At 28.1% G+C, this 25,521-nt stretch overlaps 1 protein-coding gene and 1 non-coding gene across 2 annotated transcripts; both read right to left on the bottom strand.

The window, feature by feature from the left end:
* Positions 1–2,828: 2,828 nt before the first annotated feature.
* Positions 2,829–6,774, bottom strand: LOC113549297. Its single transcript, XM_026950527.1, has 6 exons — positions 6,515–6,774; positions 5,187–5,301; positions 3,667–3,900; positions 3,474–3,574; positions 3,324–3,391; positions 2,829–3,240 (listed from the first exon to the last, which is right to left on the bottom strand). Exons 1-6 carry the CDS (start codon positions 6,554–6,556, stop codon positions 3,063–3,065), a joined length of 738 nt encoding a protein of 245 aa, XP_026806328.1. The 5' UTR covers positions 6,557–6,774; the 3' UTR covers positions 2,829–3,062.
* Positions 6,775–10,371: 3,597 nt separating this feature from the next.
* LOC113550773 lies at positions 10,372–10,496 on the bottom strand. The gene has a single exon (XR_003405081.1). It is a non-coding gene; the product is annotated as a U4atac minor spliceosomal RNA (small nuclear RNA).
* Positions 10,497–25,521: the final 15,025 nt, after the last annotated feature.

Raw genomic sequence — 25,521 nt, 5'->3', positions numbered from 1 at the left:
TTAAATAAATAATGAATAATATATTATGATGAGATCAATAAGCAATAAAATAACAAGAACATTTTATGTTTATAAACTTACTAGGTAACTTATAGGTACTAACTGAAAATAACTAATAAAAATATGTTACGATTTAAAATATAGATAACCGATCTGTTATTTGGTATTTGAGTATCTACACGTCTTGATATATGTATTAAAATATTCGATAAATAAAGTAAAAATAAAGAAAATATAATATTGGTTTAGTGGATACTTTTAAGTTTTATTTTATGCGTAATATCAATGTTACCTGTTTAGTTTACTCATACCTATTATTTATTGCATTCCGAATATTCTGTTATCCGTTTTAGAGTATTCTACCTTTTCACATACACCTGGCAGAAATTCCGGACCTCCGACTGCAGGGTATTGTAACATAAATGTAGTTGTTGTATAGAAATTCGTTATAGTATGTTATTCTTAGTATACGTACCATTCGCATCGGGGAATCAAAATTGAATTGAATTGTATATTTGTATTATCAGTCGCCAGTCGAGGAGAAAAATAAATCCAATTATTATATTTTATGGAAATAGTGTATTACATGTATTATTGTAATATAACTTAAGATATATATCTGTAAATGGTTGATAAATAAAAATTTGCATTAAAATATTGATAGTTAATTAATATTACATTAATAATATTAGTCGACTTAAACGCTTAATTTCTGTTATTAATTATACTAATCTGTGTATACTACGAGTACTTAAGGGAAACATCAAAATATTTTTTTGTTTTACAATTCTTTATAGATTATAAATGTACCTAAAATAAATTATACTTGTGTTGCTTAAAACGATATACATATCACATATTATATTAATAAGATTATTAAGTATACAAGTAACACAAAATAGAGCATATGATGCTAAAATATCTTATTCTAAAAAATCTTTTATAAAATAAATTTGTTAATTATCTCGGTCCTTCGTATTTCAACTCATTGCCAATTAATATTAAAATAAGTATACACACTAACTCCAGGAATCTTAAAAAGTCGAAGTCTCAAAAAATTGATTGTTAACTGATTAGTCACTCTAATAGATTAATATTTATGTATATTGATTCATTTTGTTATGTACTTACTGAAACTTTAACAATGTATTTTTTATTTTTATTTATACAATTGTTCGATTTATCGATTATTATATAATTACTAGATTTAGTAGATTTTGTAACTCTCTACAAACATCACAAGCTTGCTTACAGATGGTAGATAGATTTATATTGTTATATTATTGTAAACTTGTTCTTTTGAGCTCTATATAATTTATAACAAAATTAATTTTTCAAATAATAAAAAACAACACATTAAATACACAACTTGTTGTGTATTTATGTCTTATAAGATAAAGTAGTGTCTTTTTAGAAATATATAAATTTCTGAAAATGTATATATCTATAAGCATTAATCTTATTAGGTATTAAATTCTTGTTAAGTACAATGAATCCCGAAATTCCTGTCAAAATTTACTATATTATGAAAAATGCAAGTGATGACGGATATTATGGAAAATACAGCATCATTATCAAAAAAATAAAAATAAAACATTCTCGACGTATAATATACTAACATAATACAACTATATAGTGTGGTATTACCCAATGGTATCCATTTCCTGTAAGCATAAACTAATAGATGTTTATATAGTCTGAATGCTGGGACAGCCAATGTCTGTACTTCTTTTTTTCTTTGTAATTATATCCGTAACTCGTATCCCAATATATAGGAATCCTTTGAAAATAATTGGACCACCACTGTCCCCAGGACATATCATATAAATGTTTGGTTTTGAATACAAAAATACATTTTTATATAATTCCATGTAGGCATATCTTTTATATTTTTTAATCTTGATTTATTTCAAAGTGTAGTTTCTATAAGTCATATGGCAAGAGGTCAGCAGGTACGTGATATACTAAATGCCTAAATTATTTAGTGCCTATACAATAAATGAGCAATTTAAATACATGTAGGATCCTACGTGACAATACCAGAGTGGTTATTTTCAACAGACAGATGTCTGACAAACATTTTATTGGGTTGTACATATTGTGTTGAATATGTACGCCGGATGTGTTCGTTGATCGTGAATATTACTGTGGAATACTTGTAAACGTTATACGAAACTTTTCGTAAAAATATATATATTTTTTATAGTACACAAATGGGAGTATGTAAGCTCGAGGATACATGTATATATAGAATGTAGATATAATCACGACTTCGGTGTATGTGATGAGACGGTCAATCGTGATATCAACGAACTCGTGTAAAAAGTTGCTTGAAATTCTCATCTAGTTTTTAAAACTTTTAATAATATTATGCTTACTACGAATGGATATATCTTGACGTAATATAAATATATATCCGTTAGCTATACAAACATTTTTTTTCATTTGATACATTTCGTTTCAATATTAGTGCGTTAGACAATAAAAAAAACATAATGAGAATACATTTAATCATAATGTTTAATACGAGTAATACGCTAAATTTGTGTAAATGTATACAAGTATAAGATATGGTCATAAATAAGATATTAATCTCTAGTAGACTTGTAATAACCCCGGCAACTTGATATTACTAATTACTAAATACTATAACGTCTAAACAGATTATAATTTATAATATAGACATTTAAATAACCAATAGTTAGACAAAATATACTTATAATAGTATAATACTACAGAATACAATCGTATTAAAAAAGAATATAATATTATTTTATAAAATATATAACTTTTACAATACATTTTAACGTTATTTATACAAATAATTAATAATAATATATTTCTATGAGGTCAATAAGCAATCAAATATAACGGGAACATCTTATAAATATAAATATAAACTTAGTAGTTACTCATAAGTTCTAATAAGTAATAGTATAGGTATTATAGGTACTAGGTACTTAATATGATAACAAATAAGTGAAATAACTAATAAATATGATGTTTTCATGTAGGTACCTATATTTTTAAATTATAACAAAGTATACGATTGGAACAGCGTTTTAACGATCAAAGTTTCTTTTCCAGCTCATAGCTTCTTCCAATAGCTCTAACATTTTACGTCTTGTATCCGTTAGAATTTGTTCAGATAATTCGTCCATTAAAGGCGATAACGATAGCAAGAACAGTTCATTGCCTTTTTTGTCACTGGATTCTTTTAACTCTCGCAAAATTGTCCACCTTTATGGGTAATTTATAATATTACATCAAAATTGTATTTCATTTTTGGTGTATAAATTCATAAAATATTTTACTCAAGTTACCTATTTGTGTTGATTGATACTGGTTTGGGTAACGCAAATCCGGGATTGAACGTATCCAGTGGATAACACTAAAAAAAAACATAATTTATATTTATATTATTCATTTTCAAAGTATACAATTAAGTAGAGTATCAATATGATTTAGTTCACCTCTTCCAGCATGAGCTTATCTTGATAGCATAAAGGCTCAGGTTTTACGTCTTTTTTTGAAAAATGTATTGTGATATTTACTACACGTATGACATTATCGCCTGTAATTAGTATTTCAATAAAAATATTTATACTTTACTTCGGCTTTTGAATTAAGCGAAGTTCTAAATTTATTGTAATTTAATTTACTAACCAATTGCGTAAAAACAAAATACAATCAGCACGAAACCGCCTTCCCATAGTAAATATTGATAAGGCAATGCCCTCGAACGGTTTATATGAGTCTTCCAAAATTCTCGATAGCCATATTTGATAGGTAATAATTCTACATGACGTCTTCTAATGATCATAGGATTTTTCAGGACAATTTGATGGTATTCGGGCGGTACGTGCAGTATAATCGGAGTCAACTGATACGGCATTGAAGCTGTGAAACAATATTTAAACATTTAAGTGTTATTTAAATTCATATAACCATACACATTTAAATAAACGATTTGTGAACTTTTATTGTTTTTTCATGAATAGAAATTTAACTTAAATAAATAATTTTATCAAGGAATGGTGATTATAGTGATTATATATATATATACTGAGGATTAGTCATTACTAATAATATAAAGTTAAAAAAAGGATGAAAATATAATGATTTGAAAGTGGTTAAGTAATATAACATAGGATAGTTTGACTAAATATTTATTATGGAAAGCAGAAGTGTAAGATTTAAAATATATTATGTTGAAATGCATCACAGCCGAGGGAGGGGGGAGCACAGGAACCCAACATACTTTTGAGTTTTAGACGTTACTATTAGTGTATTATTAGTAAAATCTAATGTTCGCATAAGATAATTGATAAATGAAGACTATAATATAGCTTGATTGTGTAATATTGCGATAATAACTGTAGTGATTTTTTATTGTTATAGCACAAATACATGGTTACTTATACTTAACATTGTTTAATTGTTGTGAATTATAATATTGCATAATCAAAATATATTTAATTAAAAATTAAAAATTAAAGTATAGGATAATTTGAGTTAAAATTCAAGATGTCTATTAAAATGTACGTTCAATTAAACTTGTATAACTAGAGTAAACATATTTTGGTTATATCAAATATTGTGATTTTAGCCTTCAAATGTTTCAACTTGTTATTTCCCACGTTTTCGTTCAAAAAACGAGGTGTGTTAAAATAAATCATTAATGTTTATGTTATTCGTTTATTGTAAAAAAAAAAAAAATAAAAACACTATTCATTAAATTGAATATTTTCAGCGACAATGAAAGTGTATTATAAATTATAATAATAATTTATATTGTTTGTGTGAATTATTTATCATTTCTTAAAACTACAAAACACTTTATTGTATTATTTCTGCATTTCTATGTTTGCGTACATGTATAAAAAATTGTGAAAATACGAGTAATATTTGATTATTTGTATACAATACTGTTTAGCCGTTTGGTTATTTTAATAATTTTAAAATCAATTAATATTATAAGGACACCAATCGAAGATATATTATGATAAAACAATATATTTTTATTATCCCATATATATCATAAACAAGAATGTCATGATATGAAAAAAATATTACTAAAAATATAGGTGTTTAAATTTTTTCTAGTTTAAACAGTTATTTTTAGGAATATTTTTTTACGTTTAATATTCCTACGAGCCATGCAGTACATATCTTGGCTCACTTACTTAATTCCGGGTAGCAGTTTAAATATTTCAGCATCATAAAAAGCATTTTCCAACCAGGTTTATGAACCATGCGTTCACGTGCACCATGAGTGCCATCATGAAACTTGAGTAAAGCCTACAAAAAATAAATACATAATGTATTATGTAAACTAAATTCTTGATTTCATATACATTTTAATATTAATTTTCTTTATTTACATAATATATACAGTGTACCTACTTAAATTAATTAAATATACATGATACGAGATTTAATTTTAAGCAGTTGAATAATTTGAATATTTATTTAAGATTAAACTGTATTGTTTATTAGTAAACTAATTTATTAAAAAAAAAAATGAATTTATTATCATCTATTACAATTGAAAATGTATTTATGTATAATAATAAAATTAAATAAAAAAGTGAAATTGAATCAAAATAACGATTTATAATGCATTTAAATTTTGGTATTTTTCCTTCTCATTCTGTTGATATAATATTTTTTCTTATTATTTTTATTCAATCAAAGTATACCGTAAAATGAATTTGATGCATATTATTAAAAAAAAAAATTGAATAAAAACATGAAAAATATGTAAAAATAAACAATATACAATTTTATATTTGGAAATTGGAATCATAATAACGCATAAATCAATTTTGTAGATAATTTTTCTTTTATGGCATATATGTTAATATGTATATTCTCTAATGGTTTGTAAAAGCTATAACAATTTTATAGAATTTGAACTTTGTTTATTAGTAGTTGTAGTTTTACCATAATTCAACAAAATTAATATAATAAAATAATATTATATTGTTTCAAAGAATTGAATACAATTTTTATGTCAATCGGAGAGAAAAAGAAATTCATTAATTTTTCGTACAGAGAAAGAATAATATACGTATCCAGCGTCTTTTATTGTAGTTTTAAATATAGTGATGTTATTTCATTGCTTTTTTCCTTTAAATGGTTCGACGTTTTAAGAGTGCACTTTAATTTTCCTTTTCTTTTCGTTATGCAATGATACATAAATTATATTTTATTTTGGTATACGATCATATACAGTTTGCTACTTTGTCACAAAAATGATAAGTTGTTAAATTGATGTCTTATTTGTATAACAAAATATTATTCTTAACGGTTTCTGGGTGGACTGACAATAATATAGTCGTTTTTCATCGGAACGTACAAAATTGTTTTGAAAATAAAAATGAAAGGTCAATCCATATACTTATATATATATATAATTATATATGTGTATAAATAAATCGTATTCGCGAAGATAATGATGGTGATTATGATAATAATAATGTATATTGACTAGTTAATGGTAGAAACATACTTGGACGAGATCGTATCCGGCTTCTTCAGTGGTTTTCGTCATGTTTCAACGGTTAAGATTTTGCAGCGTTCGTTTAAAGCTTTAGACTACTCGGCGGCACTACCTGTTGTATCCAAAGGCTTTATACGGTTGGAATGCGCGCAAACACAAAAACCTAACTGCCGCGGCTAACACATCGGTCTATTTCTAGACGTTTGGCCTCTGCCAACTTGCGCGCGATCTTTTTGTCATCGGACATCGATTCGGCTTTGCGCGCCGGGATTATGTCTGTCCGCGGATCAGCTGTTTATAAATACCAGTTATTGTTGTAATACCAAGTTTTCGCCTTAAAATAACACGGTGGTGCAATGTTTTTTAAAAGAAAAATATTATTACTTCCGCGCGTCATCAATAATATATACCATACGAAGGTCATCGAGTGTGTAGGGGGGCTCTTAATATATCATTTAGCTATCCGTAAATAAGGCGTAAGCCCACGGGACGCGTAACTGATAAATATATACCTATATACGTTTTGCCAGATTCGGCGACATTGTTTATGTTAATATTATGATGACGCGTAACAAGACAATAATGCGTCGCGATCTCTAATCTTCAAATATTTCATCTAACCTATGTAGAGGTTAGCAAGCGGATGAATAACATAATTTATAATTTCTACCGTGCGATATCGAAATCAGTCGTTAAGTTTAAAGTTAATGTAGGTTTCTATAACAAATGTGTGTTAATTGCTTTAATACTCTAATGTATGATATTCAGCAAATATATACTTTCTATTGACTTATGGCTATTATAGCTTGACTTAGAAGTAAAAAAAAAAATATCATAATTATTAAAAAAAACTACTGATGAAAGAATATTGAAAAAATACGAGTAATAAACTTTAGTACAACGCACATTTTTTTCTGCAGTACGTATTTATCTTCTTCTAAGCATATGTAGGTATATTATGTAAAATAATATGCTCTTTTATACATGCTATTTACAAAAAAAAAAAAAAAAAAAATGCTCTTATGAACGAAGAAGAGTGAAAATGCAATGATACTTTTCTTATGAATACTAATTTTTCTCCTAATATTATCAAACACATATATATTTCTTTACATCTCATTATTACTTATTTAGATGTTATAGTAATAATACTGTGTTGCATTATTTTTTAAAAATATGCATAGCCATTAGCCTTAAATTGATTACACATATTATTTTTGTTATTGTTACGTATATTTTATTATCTTATAAATTGAATTAACATGATAAACCAATACGTATATACAGGAGGTGGGTTCATTCCTTCCCGAAATTTTTAAAGTAGAAACAAAAACTATAGCTTTTATAGTTATAACTACAGATTTTATGTATAATTATACAATCAAAGTTTATGTATTAAAAATATTTATCCCCCCCCCAAAAAAATTGATCCTGAATACGTGCTTGTGATAAACCAAACCGAGAATATCTTTTAAAAAGAGGTTGTCAGCGTACAATATTTGGTTTTATACCTCTCGCTTATATGCAATAAGAAACTTAACCTAAGAAATTTACGTTTAGCAGAATCAATCTTATTGTGTTATTACTTTATTAGCTATGTAAGAGTGAATAGGTTATTATATAATTTAAGTTAAGAACGTGTTTTTACATTATCTTTTTTAATTTTTTTACGATATTTCGATTTTTATGGAAGCTATGAGTAGATTTAAAAATGTTCATATATACCGTATACAATACCGTATATATGTTGTTAACTTAAATTAAGTATTTTATGATAAGTAAATTTTCTTTGATTTAAAAGCTGACAGCACAAAGTTCATTACCTTGAACACAAATCTACTGTATTGCACCTTGCACGTGGTTTAAAGATCTGAAAAAAAACAAATATTGCACTGACGTTTTCAGGTCTTCTTAACAAATTTTAATTCATTACAAGATATAGAATTTATATAATATGCGTACTTATTAATCAAACTGTATACTGTAACGGATAACTTTTATCAAATTTATTCATCTCAATGAGATGTATGTATATATATATATATGTATAAACTGCAGCAATTAGCGAAACAATTTAAATGTGTTTAATGTTTAATATACATATACACCTGTATGACATTTATAAATAAATATTAAAATATATAATATTGTACCGATATAAGTTATTTTTATTCACGGTAATCGTCTCCAAAGTAGGAACAATACGAATCTATATTTTGTATTTATATTTTTAACTTAATATGTATTATCATGTACGCAAAAAAAAAACATAATAATAAACAGAGGTGCGGTGAAATTTAAATTTAACACTGACACACTGTGTGGAAATTTGCGTAGGTCGTGTTATTAAGACCGTATATGAGACAGCGAACTGCAGCTGAACAATATTAAATTCTATGAAAATATATACCACATAGTATTTTTGTGGACTGTTTTTGTGTTACTATTCAGTGTCCCGTACGGTCTCAAAATTTGACCTTCGGTTGTAAGAATAATTGTTTTTAATCAAAACACTTTGAAACATGATGAAAAAATATAGTCTTTTGTAGTTTTGTGTAATACTAGTAATATGGCTGTGAACGAGTACAATAGTACTATAACTATTACGACGTGATTTAAATAATCTGCATAGCAATTTACATTAAAAAATGGTGGTTATCATTCGCCACAAGATATTCCGTAAATGGCACATAAAAAAATCTTATTATTTAAGAGTAATAAAACCCAAAAAAATCAGTATTTGAATACCACATTACTAAAGGATAAAAAAGGGTCATTATACTTGGTAAATCACCTTGTATATTGTATATTGGTCAGACGTGTAGCCAGTGTTTTGTAGGAAATTGTTTTAATTTTGTATTTAAATATAATATATGACGGACTTTACATACTCTACATTGTGGTCATCAATCTTCGTATAAATAATACCAATATGAAATAGAACCATATGATAATATATTTTGTAGAAATCCGAATTAAACAGTCAATGTATTTTTGCATAAACATTAAATGTATTCGATTTTAGTACCTCACAGACACGGATAGATCCAACGAGTTATTGAGTATAATTTGGTGGACTGGCTGGTGAAAAACAATAACATGAACTACATTTTGGTATATTATAATTTATAAGTATTAAGCTTAATAAACCATTCTAAACCATTTTAATTGGTTTTGGGCTAGTATTTAGTAAATATACTAATACTTAGTGGACCTGTATTTACCCTACTGATACTGCACACTTCTGGTTTTCGACATTGATGTAGCCAACGCACGTTTCACAAACGTTTTCATACTGCTGTGGGTGTAATGCATTGAAAATCCGAACGATTAGAGTGAACTGAGTAAATTTGTAAAACAAACCTTTTTTCTATGTACATTACTTATTGTCTAGAACCGGCTATTTCGCATTACTGCTAAATGCTAATAATAATATCAATATAAAATTACGATACATTCTGGAGTAGGTTAAATCATTTTTAAGGTGAAACGTATAGGCAACTTATGATCGTTTTGGGCATTGCCTATTTTACATTTAGACGGAGTCGGAATCGATTAAAATAACCGAGCTAAACTTTGAAGCTGCACAAATAGGCCGTGACACTTTTCGAAAATACCGGTTTGGAGGAGAGTCAATTCTCGACACTCGTAAACAAATCGATAGTGGCCTAATTTTAAAATTATTTGGTACTGAGTGTACAATTGAGGTGTATGAGTAATTATTATTATTACGCATTTCTTTCGAAAACAATTTTGGCTCCAAACCGCCGTCGTCCGAACGAAACACGAAAACACGAAATACACACCGGATAAATTCGGCGGACGGTCAGAGAACACACCATTTTGGTCCCTTGTAAAGTAAAGGGACGTCCAAAAATTGTGCCTCAACGCACTAGGGCGCTGGACACGGGCAATTATTCCGTACGGGTGTCAGCAGCGCGGGCTCACTATACGATCACAGATCGCGCCGCTCCCCTAGGACAAGGATGTACCGGTGCGCGCCGTCGGCCACCCGTACTTGTACGCGGTGTCGCGCGCGCGGGCTGTGCAGCGGCCGCGACCGAGCGCGGCGGCGTTTGGTGCGCGTCACGCGGCCGTCGAGTGGCCACGCGTGCCGCCGCCGAGCCGCCGGTCTGCCGTCCGCCGTCCGACGGCGGTTCGGCCGGCGACGCGCACGGCTCGGCCGACTGCAACGGACGGCGCTCGGTAGCCGGCCACCGTTCGCCGGACGGCCGATCAGCGCTATCTACCGGCCGACGCCAGTCTGTTTTTTTGTTCTTCCTTCGCGTGTCGTGACGAACGGGCCCCCGATCGACATAAATCAGATAAACACTATAAAATATGTTATGATAATATCGAACGAACTACGACAACGACAGCAATACAGTTTCGATATTATTAACATAGATTGTTGTTAAAAGGCAGCGCAAGATTTACGACGCTCAATTGTTGCGTCGCTTCCGTCCAGCGGTCCGGAATCGCCGAGTTGGAGACGATTGCCAAACGGTTTACATCCGGCGTCTACAGAACAACGTGCCGACGGTCCTTCTGACGACCGATGACACCGAAACAACGATGGTATAGGACGTGATGATTTTTCACGCAAACCACAATAATTATTGTTATACGTTCGTAAAATAACGTTTCGCGTAGTGGTCGCGCGTGTCTGCCACCAGGCGACGCCACAAATACATACTTCGATTAAATTGCATTCAATTCATTCTGAAAAACGGTTTATAAAGGGTCACGGGTAGGTCGCTGTGATGGGTGTGTTAAATTCGAATTCGACGATTTATCATTGCATACAAAAAACGAGATTCTGAACGGACACAGTATCTCCGCAGCGTATATCACCCAAGTAAATTTCAATGTATTATGTTTTTTTTTTATTAGTCCAATTGAGTAATTTATTTTACTATTAATATTACTGTCGGTTAAATTCGTTTTTGTCAAAAACTCGACATTCATTATATCATTAATATTTAGTTACTACAATTATAAATATTTATAAGTGCCAGATTACATTATTACTATTAATAAACAATAACAATAGTTATTAACATTCGAGTCGATAACATTTTACCATAAAACTGTGGTTTGAAATGTTTGAATAGGTTCTTGGTATAAATAGTTAAAATCTTAAAATTAATCTACGTGTTATAAAAATTTTATTGCGTATAGTAAAATTTATGACATACCTAAAAGTTTCAAATGTCCACGAATAATGTTTTTGAATTATACCGAAATAATTGATATAATTATTTTTTATCGTTAAAATACCTAATTTAGTTCAAATTGTCTTAAATGTCTATAAAATATAATTGTGTTTATATATTTTTAAATTTTTAGTCATAATACAAATTACTTATGAATAGTATTGTGTTACATTTTTTAACTTTAACTATAAAAATTGAAGATTTTATAAACTTTTTATTACAAAAGATATTTGTAACTAATAATTTTCGTGACTGATGAATTTTGTAAACATTTAGGCTTCAAATGTACATAAAAACTGTAGCTGTGCATTTTTAATAGTTTTATGTTTTTTTTAAATATAAAAATAATTCATTTGATATACGGGATCTTGTATTAAATTTTCAAGTATTTTTACCTATTCATAGATTTTTATCTTCATTATAAAAAAAAAAAAATGCAAATTTCAAATGCACTTATTAAGTTATAAATAGCTGAAAAATATGTTTAATATGTATAAACATTTGGTGGAAACAATTTTGTACGGTTATTCGTTTATCAATTGTTAACTTTTGAGCGTGAAGAATATTTATTAATATTTGATCGTGATTGTAATATCAGGTGGTTATAGGAAACAATTATCGTTGCAGATAACTAATCTTATTTTCTGATAAAAGTTTGGTGTTAAAAGTTTAAAGCTGCAGTCTGTTATTAATAGATATTAATTATCGATTTCATAACGACATAACCTATACGAATATTGCTCTAGAAAGTAGAAATATTGTACAACTTTACAATCTTCACATTTTAATCATAATATAATATAATGTTCAAAAACGATTGTGTTCTACGCACTCGCGATATTTTTATATTTTAATTTTTTATTGGACTTAATTACAACTCCGGCTTCTGTACATATATTTTATGACGATTAGTTACACTTTTAATTTAATAATATTGTTTTTCAATATATACAACAGTGCATTGATGCGGGTAAACTACAACTGTACACCGCACGTATAAAATATTTATTACGTTGATCTCAAGAATTCTATTCCCTATATTGGTGTTATTGAAACATATTATTTTGTAACGATCTATATAGGTTATGCGTAATAAAAATACATGAACGCGTCCATGATAATCGTTAATCATTTTCGACGGAAACCATTATATTATTATATTATATTAATTGACAGTCCGTTTAATTATTGTAGCAGTAGCAGTATGCGTCATAGATTCAATTCATATACATCCGTGTACTGCAGTATTATAGGGTACAACTGGTGATATTGGTATAAAGTTATATGTATATGTCCTGTAATCCATCGTTATTAGTCCATGTATTTTCAATATTTCAAAAATTGAAATCGTAATAATAAATTTTAGTTTAAGTATACTTATGTGTATTCATTTAATATCAATAAATACAATTCCGCTAAATATTTGGATACAAATAATTGTGTGCCTTTCGACGAACTAATTAATCATATATTTGCAGCATACATGTTGCTTAGAAATAACTTCAAATTTTAATTTAGGTATATCGATACATTCTTCTAAAAATTCAGACTCCGAATAAATAAACTGTTTAAGGGGGAAAAAGCGGGATGAGCATCATCTTGGCAAAAATTACTCTCCATGTATCAGCCAATTCTCATTCAGTATTAACTAATTATGTAATAACAAATAGCTATCACGATCTTACAACGCATGTCGCGATCCGTCGAGTTTTATAAATGGCAATATTAAGCTATATTATACATAATATCCCTAATCGGAGTGTGCGCAAATAGTCAGATCCAGGTATACTATGCACGGGAGAATGGTTATGGATTTGGAGGTAATATGTTATTTTACACCGTAAATAATTATGCACACGGTTTGTGCGGGCACGATATACCTACCTAACTATAGTGTTTATATAATATGGAGTGTTCACGTTTCGGCTTTGAGCTTTTGCGTGACTTTCATCAGTTACACACATCGTATACATATATACATGTATATGTATATTTACATTTATAAATATACATACACTATATGCAGTCGATACTTACATCGAACAATAGGAGCGCAAACACGAATATGGGCGTTCACCTTTCGGGTGAAAATATAATTAAAGAAAAACTATCTATCCAAATTAAATGTGAGTACTCATATCCCACGTGTCATTCTATAATATAATATTAAATATATAAATGTTACACACTGTAGAGCAGCATACATAACATATTATATTAACTATAGCGGTCGCCTCCCATTTTACTATGGTCGTTATACCTACGATACGTGATTATTAATCTTCTTTTTTTATGAGACGATACGATCAAATAAGTCACGTTTTGAAAAAACCATACTGTCTGAATTAGTATATATATATATATATATATATATATATATATATTACATACTTATATATTAATTATAAGAGCTACCCGAACCAGATATGTATTTAGAAATTTACGTAAATTGAAAGAGCTTTTGAGCCCGAAATAAATGTCACAGAGTAAATTTATAAAGTGCAGTATTTCACCCATACACCATCTAACTATGAGTACATAAATGTCATATATCAGGGGTTCTTAACCGGTAGTTTGTAAGCCCTCAAGGGATCAGTAGATGAATTACTCGATGGTCTACTACAGAGTAGATTTTATTATAATTTGTATTAATGTTTGTGCGTATTTAATTTCATAAAAAAGTGCATTAGTAATTTTTGTGAGGTATGACGATGTACTCGCAATAATAATACTTTTTAAAATAAAAATTCGAATATTAAATAATAATCAAAATTAAAAATGTACTATATTTTATATTGTAAAGGTCCAATGGGGGTCCATCATAATGCAGAAATGTTTAAGAACCCCTGCTATGTATATATATAATATTGAACAAAAATGTATAGGTAAATATTGAAGACTGGAGACTGAATTGAAAAAAAGTTTTTGGAGTGAAGCTTGTAATCGATCAAGGATAGTTATGGTATCTTAAGCTTCCCGCCATATATATAAGGGTCTGACGTTTGAGCACATTTCAATACAATATACATTTCGTAAACCGCAGGCATAATATGTCTTATTTGCGGATCCCGATTACTTTATACTTGTATATTTTCAAATTTTATATGGACTAGTTATTATTGAAGTTTCTTTTAAGTAAAATGTATATGAACTTTTGTTTTTATCGAAAGTATTATATACTTCCAGCTAACCAATATGCCATCAATATAACAAAGTGTACGATACGTATACGTATTGAATAATCGTATTACGAGAATATTATAATGGTATACCCAGACTGCCGAGAGTGCATAGAATAATATTTTTTTAATGTTCGAACGCGTTTATGGATCGGTACCGCTTTTAAAATTCGTACATTATACATTAAAATAGGGGATGTTTCTCGTTTTGTAGGTACTAGGTATAGGTATTCGTATTATATCGTACTCATGAATTCATCGCATTAGTGAGTATTAGAAAATGAGATACTAATTAAAAAACTAAAATCATAAATTAATTCTTTATAGTGAACTGCTGTAGTGTGTGTATAACACTCCAAAGCTGTACAAGTGAAATCAACCAGTCAAAGTCACGCTGGGTAATTTTTATTTTATCGATGCATATTCATTATTCATCGAAAAGTTATAGGATAATGCTAAATAGTGTATACTATAATTCTATAACTGCATACGGGAAGTCTGTAGACATCACACAGTTATTGGTGTGTTTATATATACCTGGCTATATACACGTGATGTTAACCGACCGCTATAACAATTAAAAGTTGACTGTTATAGTGTTATTAATTTTAACGATTTCTGAGACGCCTTTTAGCAAAATTTTATATGGTAGTAAAATCAGTTTTATGCTATTTAAACTTTACGACGTCAACGGCGCTGTAGACGGGTTAGACTATAAAAAGTTTCCTTTGGGTTTCGTACTATTTGATGTAACTACACCTATGAAGTATGCACAAAATACAATAAATATTAAATTATATTGACATTAAAAATACGCATAAGTAATTTTATGCATTATACATTTATATATATGTAGGTATTTTCCAAACATATACACATTACATGTGTACGATATAAGTATATTGTAACGTTAAACGACAATTTTACAGATACATGGACAGTGCCCATAAATATTGGATGCACAGTAGTTGCATATATTCTGCAGAATTTTTTATGGAGGAGGATACAATAATTGATTACAAAGTTAGCAGTGAAATAGTAAATTGCACACCCTCCAAAATAACGAAATACTTAATATACTTAATGTACTTTAAATCTCAACAAATATTATTTTTTATGCCTCATATATATGTATAGAAAATAATCATTTATAAAAGTAAGTCTATACATTTTCTTGATTTTTGAAACATGACATCAAGTACTTCTTTCAAATAGCAATAACGATTTATCCATAAATGGTCAAACATGTTAACCCAATGCATTGTGATGAGTGATGGTTTTAACAATTAACTTAAAATTATGAAAAATATAATAAGTTTTACATTAGTAAATTTAATCTTTACTTCATGAGTCATTGTATTTCGGTTATATATTATGTTTTTAGTTTCTTCATACATGGAATATTTTCTTAGTAATTGACGGCAAGTATAGAAATGTAAGTATTAGGAAGTATTTAATGATAATATAAGACAATAAAAAATGTATTTGACTGTTTTAGGTAATTTACAATTTGCTATCAGTTTTACCAGCTATCATACCTATTCTTAGATCATATGATTTGAATGTCCTAGTCAAAAATAAGTTTTAAAAAGTTTTTTAAATATATAAGGCTTATAGTAAGTGCATGTTCTAAAAACTGTAATTGTTGTGCTATAATAATTGATAAATTTACTTTTTCTTCAAAGCTAATAAATAAATTAATATAATATAATACATAGATAAAAATAAATGCACACTATTAAAATTAACTATTATTTGGGATTGTAAAATGCAAGCCATATGGTTTATCTTAGGATTTTTAGAATATCGTTGTCAACATTTTCAATTATTTTCACGTATAATTTATATTTCTATATTTTCATGTATGATTTAGTAAGGAAAACCATTAAAGAATGTAAAATATACGTATAATACAAATAATAAATATTTTTCAAAAATGCACGGATTTTATTAAAAGGAATGTCAAGAAATTGAGAAAAGCGTAAAACGTTTATGCGTAACTAAAATATACATATTTTTTTTAGTTACTATTTAGTTAGTATTTTATGTTATCTACTTTTTGTTACTTAATATTTATTGAGGAATAATTTTTTTTTAAACTTTGTAAAAAAACCACGATTGATAAAAAATGTGTTTTGGAATTCATCGGTTCATCGTAACTATAGTGCTTTATTACTTTTAACATTTTTTGTTTGAAAAGTTTGTTATATATGTTATCTTAGTGTACGAGTATTTTTGTGAATAAAATATCTGTCGGCAACAAAAAAGGGCCAGATGGAATAATTGATATTGGTCACAGATATGCGTTATAAAAAAAATGTGTTTTTTCAATCAAATATTTGTTTCATTTTGTTTATGTTTACTCGTGTATTATATATTAATAAAAAATATATTGTTAAATTTATTTATAATTATATTAGTAGATACAATAATAGATTTTTATTTTTTTTATCTATAGTTAAGATAATTTAGTCTTTAGTAAACCTAATTATTATTGTCTTATAAATTATATAATAATTTATATTATATGTAGTATGTAGTTTCCTATACTTGTTGAATTTTATTAAGCAGCATTAAATTTGAATTAAAAATAAAATATTCACCCATATAATTATTATAATACTAAATCATTGATAGGTAATCAATGGTACCTATTATGAAAAAAAAATATTTACTATATTATGTAGTTGAAGTATTATATTTAATTTTACATTTTAGATTTGAATAATACACATAATAACGGAAAAAATATGCAATTATTAAATTCTTCGACAGTCATGTATCGTATTAACAATTATTCATATGTAAAATGTAAAGAACGTACCAAATGGAGGAATTAATATATACGATAGTGAAGTATAATTATCTGACGTTTTAGGTATAGTGCATTAGTGCACACTTATTTATAATGTATGCAGTTGTCTGACAGTGTATTACATGGTTAACTTAAGTGTTTATAGGACGTGATTTGAATTAAAACTATGAAGTAGTTTAAACTTTAAATAATTATAAAAAAAAATAGCAACTATTAATTTTTGATATTTTTGAATCGTATTTCGATTATCATCATTATCTGGACGACCTTATATACTATATTATATACTTAGCATATATATAGTAACATCTCCTAATAATCTGTCAGTATCAGCTCCGTATAATTAGGCACTTATAAATCTGGCATCAGCAATCTGGTTTCCAGTCGGATGACCTGTTTATCAAAACGAACGGTTTTACAATATACACACACACACACACACACACACACACATATATATATATTATGCGTTTATCTTCAACAAATAGTTTTCAACACCAATATCGATGTGTCGATTGTTTTGTGTTGTTATATTGTAATTAATGTACATATGCTGTAGCGTCTATCCAATTTAGACTTAATTTAACAATATATCGTATAATAAAGACAATTATTAAAAATTTGAGATGCATACTTATATACGCACATCTAACATATTTTCAAGTTTTAATTCTATAAAATGTTATTCGATTATATTATGTTTTGAAGCATCATAACTACAAGTTATGACACAAGTACGTCCCCACGGACCACTATATCACGTTCTGACTCGATCACTTAAGTGTATATATTTATTATTTAATATAAATAATAACATCAGAAGTTTGAAGCCGTAGAGCATTTGTGCACGTACAAGGATAATATTTAGATTGAGTAAGTTGAACTTTCCAACGAGTTTATACAAAATACCTACCTATATGCGTGTAAATATATTTTTGTACACCGACTGCCGCTCAGTCATGTGTATATAAATTTAATATTGTAATATTGTATTATTATTATGTATTAGTCGCTCGAGTAGTCGGATATTTTCACACAATATTGTATTATTATTATTATTAATTTTGTACACCCCCGTTTTATTTATGCTAATTAAAATAAAAATCGTTGATGTACATTCATAACGAACTATATATAGTATTAAATATTCTATCACACATGAGATGTGAACGCACAAGTCATAATATGATAGTAAAAAATGCTACAGTAAAATGTTTTAACGTACATAGTCACTATAGCCAGTCTAATATAATTCAAGATTTAACTACGTACAATATATTATAATAATATTATATATTATTATGTTGATGTATAATTTAAAAGTGGGTTCTTATTGTTTCGTATATGGTTTTTTAACCATATGTATATATACTTTTATACATATATATGTATATTATACACATTGTTAATTTAATGTAATTTCCCGTCTGTGCTTCCTGCACTTTGTCAATTAAACACGTTAATGACAGGCTATACCTGGATATTGCGGCCGGAATTTCAACTGAATACGTTTATAAACGCATGTACACTTTATTTACAATGAATACAATACGATGTGTTCGAGATGACAGGAAACACTCGAGGAGATCCTTGTGTTCTAATCCGATTCCCATTGTATGTTTGTTGAACGCGATAATGCGAACGAAGGTATATAAACGACATATACCTAATACAATAATTTTAAGTAATTTTTTTTTTATTGTAATTTTTACCTTTTTTAATGCACCATAACTTTTTTTCACAAACATCAAGACAATCTACTATGGAAACAACGTTGAAAACTGCCATAAGTACCTATAGGGCACACGCATCAACAAAATTAGCGTTCAAATCGAGTATATCTACGTATTTTATATGCATAAACAAAATAACGTTTAGAATTATACTTAATTTTATTTTTTTAGGTTTAGATGTATGCCTATATGTATGTATATATATATACTAAATTGTACAATACTCTACAGTTAATTAGCTTTCACAAACTCTAAAATGTCTTCTCTTATTCTTGTTGTATCAAGAATCAAAATTAGCATATAGTAAATTTACTAAAAACCATTGTTTCTATACACTTTTCTATTCTTACAAAAACAAATCGGAAGAGTAGGACTATATCTTCTGATAAACAACCACCGGTGTATAATTGTTTTTATCTTTTTGCTAGAATATTTAATGTTGGGATTGGTTAAAAAATAAAAATTTGTTGACTAGCCGAACTGTCACGCGCTTTGCAATGAGATTTATTTGAAAAAAAAATAATAATATCAAATTAATTGTCAATTATTTAAATGTACAACCAAAGGCAATGTCCGTTCCGTATGTATGAATGTAGGTTATAGACTCAAAAACTACTTGTCCAATTATTATGAAAATTTAAGGATATTACAAAAATTTCAAAGAGTAGTTGGACCACGTTCAAAAATATAGCAGTGCTATTGTCCATCTCGATCGAATTAGTTTACAAACCGAGGTACGCTGACGCCAGTCTGCTTATGAATTGAGGTACACTAAAAAAAACGGCAAGCCACATTGATGTAGCGCTGTATTTTAAATTTTTATGTTTGTTCATTTTTTGCCAGGGGTGAAGTCGGTTTATACAGCTAGTAATATATACATATGCAATTGTAGCTACTGCGATTGTTTACACGTGTGTTTCGGAAATGGCACGTCCGAGCGCAAAATAAATATCAATAATAATATACCGAATATTCTCGGATATGTGCTGCAGTATATATATCATAATATTGTCGTTGGCATTATTTATGATGAATATTAATAATCATATACGAACGTGGTTCGGCCGATCGAAAACGATATAATATTATCATCGTACGGTAGGTACTCGTTTTATTATATCGACATTGTTATTCGTATGGCAGTCCTTTTAGTTTAATATTATAATAATTATTATACAGGATTTATGTTGTAGGTACAACGCCGCCGTAGCTATGAACCGCGCGAAAAGTGTGTCAGCGCAAAACGAGGCCATCCCGAGCGGCAGCGATGGCGTAACAGAACCGCTCTCGGTGCACGTGGAGTTCCCCGCCCGCGAGAGGCCTCTTTTCTCCTCTTCAGTTTCACCATTTACGCTCGATTCCCTATCCACCGTCACCACCACCACCATCACCACCACCACCGTCACTTCGTCGCTAGGGGCCGGGTTATCCTCCTGAGAACTCGCACGTGCAACCCGACCTAACTGAACGGCGGTGAGGGGGACCCTTATATTATACAGCTTACTATATGCCCAGTACTCCAGTATATACGCGCATTACAATAATGTGATATTATCCGGATGGCCATTTCAGTCATGAGCATAACACTATATAAATATAATATTATAAGCTTATGGGACTGAAGATACTCCAACTTAATATTTTATAAAAACGATGAACGAGATGATCCATTTAATGTATAAGATAGGTACTCATTATTGTTTTAGAAAAACACTGAAGTTTTTAAAATTATTTCTTTTACATAATTTTTAGTCGCTACAAAACGTCACTTTTGGAAAAATGGTTGTTGTCATAAAAAATAAAATAAAAATGATACCGATAAAAAAGTAATGATAACTTTAAAATAATGTAAAATATGTTAAATAGATTACCTGGTATACATATATGCTTAGTATTATAGGATCTATGTTTTGAATTTGGGGATTGGGGAGGGGGGTAATTTGAGGGAATCGAGTCTGTCCGCACCTATTTACAACAATGATAAACTCAATAATCGACGAACTAAAAATATCAATTGCTCTGTATATCAATACATTCTTTAAAAATACCATTTCATATTGAATAAATATTTGTTTAGTACATTTTTTTCAGGTATCAGTCTGTACAATGGTTATTATAGGATGATACATCGGAAAAATCGATGTAAAAATTTGTTTTTGTTAATATTACTTTGTTATAGACAACTAGGTAAAACTAGGAATAAAAACTATTAAACACGTGTAGGTACATTGTACCTATCAATATACATTATAAAAGGTCATTTAGTCGATGTATAAGTGTATAACGTATCTATGTGAAGAATCGAAATAACTTTGAAAGTTTTTTCGTAAAATCATTTAAAGTAATTCGCTGCGGGAAAGAGTAGAGTATTTGTATCTTTTAATCATAGGTACATAGTATAAATCATGCCGTCTTATCAATATTGGATTAATTTTATTTTTATAATTTAATTTAAATAGCGTAGGTACCTATAAAATTATAACACGTTTTATTTTCATATCAAAATAAATCATGTTACATATTAAATAGTTTATTTTATTGCATTGTATATAAATACTATATTATTAAACAAAATATTATAATGATGTAGTTTGAAAAGCATAATAAACGTAGTAGCTACGAGTAAAAGAGTTTCATAATACAATATTGATAAAAACGCATAAATTCTAGTGTCATAATTAGTGCTATCATAAAACATGAGTTATTCATGTTATTATACATATTATGTAATTATGATCGTTGACAAATAATTCCTTATAAGTTACAATCTGTTTTTTTTTTGAATAAATTCCAAGTATTTCTGTTTTATTTTAAAAACCACATTGAAGTTAATAATAATAAAATACAAAATATATAGGCACCTACACTTATACGAATTATTATTTATTTTTTCTTTTGTTTGCTTAATTACGACATGGAATGCGGTTGGTACACACTACACAGTAGGCGCAATTATAAGAGTATAGCGATTCATATAATAAAATTACTATTGAACGAATATTACAATATTGCTTTTAAGTGAATATGCAACTGAAATCATAATACGTCACATTTTATAATAACCATATATTTTTCCTATTAATGCGATTTCTATTCAGAATTATCCACGAGTACTGCTAATAACTAACGCTGAAGCCCGAAATAGCATATTAATACATTTTAATGTATACGCTTTAATAGAAGCAGCTTTATTGTATTATTGTTAATCGAATAAGTGAGGTAAAGTTTTACTAAACAAAACATCATGCATATGCCTCAAGAGTAGCTTGTTGTCCTTATTTGTTTATGTTTTTATCATGTATAAATGTTTAATATATTTACTCACAAATGGGGAATTAACAAACGACAACAGTCGAACAGTATATTATAATATAAATTATAATTTTAGAAGTGCTTAGTAACCTATAATAATAGCAGTACTAATGATAAAATAAATAAATAGATAAATTGTATTATATTGTTAATTCGTTTTATATAAATATATGTGTGTATAATCGCTAATTATTGTTATTGTTAATTTTTATTGATAATTATTTTGTTTAATTTGTACATATAACATACGTACATATATCGTATGGTGCACAATATATTATAATAATTTATTATACAATATTAATAAGGCGATTCCCTAAGACATTAGAAATGTATTATTAAAATACTTTTGATACTTTTTATTTTTTTTTCTTACACTTTATCCGACTTATTATATTAAAAATTAGATAACAAATAGAACTTATTTTTTACTTTGAAGTAGAAATTCGTTTCCTTTCGCTGTTATAGATTTTATGCATTTTTAAGCAAGGCGTTTGTTTTTAAATTATTTATTTTATTTATATCCGTATTCAATTGTTTTTGAAGTTTTAATGATGCACCTTGTTATAAAAATTCTGACATTTTTGGGATTATTTTTTTAGAGTTATTTTTCATTATTATTATCGACGTTGTGTGGAATTTTGAGTTAAACACGTTTCTTAAAATAAATTAATATTTCAAAACCATGAGTTAAAATAATAAATTTCTCTATAAGATTTTATACAGATTTTATGCAGATTGTTTACTATGACATTGAGTAATTCTTTCAACTTTCAATCATGTATCTGTCGATAGGTAGTCATCAATGATATAGAACCGAGATTTAATATATTATTAATAAATGTATAAATAAATTTTCGGCAATATATATATATAATTATCAAATTGTGTAAAATTATGTTTTTAATATTTTACATAAAATGTATTATAAGATTATAGCCCAATTGAACAGTTGAGTTTAATTTTACTAATTAGTTATTATAATATTATTATGTATATTTATAAATGTGTATAATTGTTAGTTATATTATTATATTTTGTTTTGTTCCTATCGTTAACTTTCTCTTAACGTTGTTTTTAGTTTGACACAGTATATTTTTCAATGAATTCATTGTATTGCGTTTTTGAAGTTAAGAATGATGTAAAGGATTTCTCATTTTTTTGTGTGTCAGATATGGGTTTCATTGTTATTACTGAAAAGTATTGAATTTCACCAGACACCAGGATGTACTTTATTAATTTTTTTTTTTTTTTGAAGATTTATTTCTTAAAGAATATTACATCTCTTCTATATTACAGCAAGTACTTAAAAGTTAAGACTTACCTACTTTTATAATAAACAAAGTAGAAAAAAACAGAATGATAAAACCAAAAACAAAACGAAAGTTAAAAAAAAATCTCATTAAATCTGCCAACAGACTGTATTGTTAAGGTGGAAAAAACTACACATTTTATCAAAACCTTTCACGAAGTAAAAAGTAAACTATGGATTTAATTAAGTCTGAGACTTCGAGGATTTTTGGTAAGATTTACCGTAAATAACTCCGGGAGAGACAAAGTATTATACGTTAGCTAAGAGCATCACAATTTATTAAGAATTCGCGGATGTGCCGAGTTTGTAAAACAATATAATTTACATTTTCAAACAGTAAAATACTGCTTAAGTCCAAATGATTTATATGTACACAATATACATACTTGTGCAAAGATTCTGATACCGGACAAAGACTATGTTTTTATGATATTTTCGTTCGATTCTTTCTTATAAAATTCCGTGAGAACCCTTTATACGACTGGACCATTTTCTTATTTATAAGTTATAGTTCACATTCTATATAAAAACTGTGTCCTATACATAATATATATATATATATATTCGTATAATTTAACTTATTGTATGGCTACGATCACACGAATTACCTTCCTGAAAATAAATTACAGTTGAAGTAGATATAAGTTATAATTCTAGGCATTAGAAAAAAATGTGTCGTTTTTTACTGATTTCATAAGATTTTTGATTTTTAATATGATACATTTACAATATATAAATACTTTATTTATATTACCATTAGGATTTGTTTAGAAGACAGGAAATAGTTATTTATTTGTGTAAATTTATTTATTTTTATTTTTCATATTTTATTCATAGAAAAAAGACAAATTGCTGTTATTATACAGTATTTTTGTCGTGAACTAAAATCATGGCAATACGATTATGTTTATGTTGTAGGATACAATACATTGTCGAGTATACAGTATCACTGTAGTAATGTAATTTTCCATGATTTTTCGTTAAAAGCATTTTACGACAATTTTTTTATAGTCTTATTATAGTTACCTACGTTATACGCGTTAATGTACCTTTTGTAAGTAGTAAGTACCTATAGTGGAATAATGTGATGTTTCAATAGAAAAACTTAGAAAAACCACTCGTTATTGTGCAAATATATAATACTCAAGTTACGGGTTGCAGGTTATTCGAAGGCGACACGAGTAAAAAGAAAAAAGAACATTTCCCGGCAAGCAACTCGTCGGGTTCTCAATGTGCGTACACTTTATAATATGCCGTATACCCGTATTTACTCCATAATAATACATCGCTGTCGTATAGAAGTCAAATTCGCAATCCTATAATAAATCATTGTGATATCCGGGATGTCGATCCGGTAACATCATATATTCATAATATCAAACATATATATAAATATATATATATTATGAAGAGTAAATACACACAAACAATGGAGGCGTAAATAAATAT

This window comes from Rhopalosiphum maidis, chromosome 1 (assembly GCF_003676215.2).
Source record: "Rhopalosiphum maidis isolate BTI-1 chromosome 1, ASM367621v3, whole genome shotgun sequence".
NCBI lineage: Eukaryota > Metazoa > Arthropoda > Insecta > Hemiptera > Aphididae > Rhopalosiphum > Rhopalosiphum maidis.
This window is presented reverse-complemented; position numbering and strand designations above follow the sequence as displayed.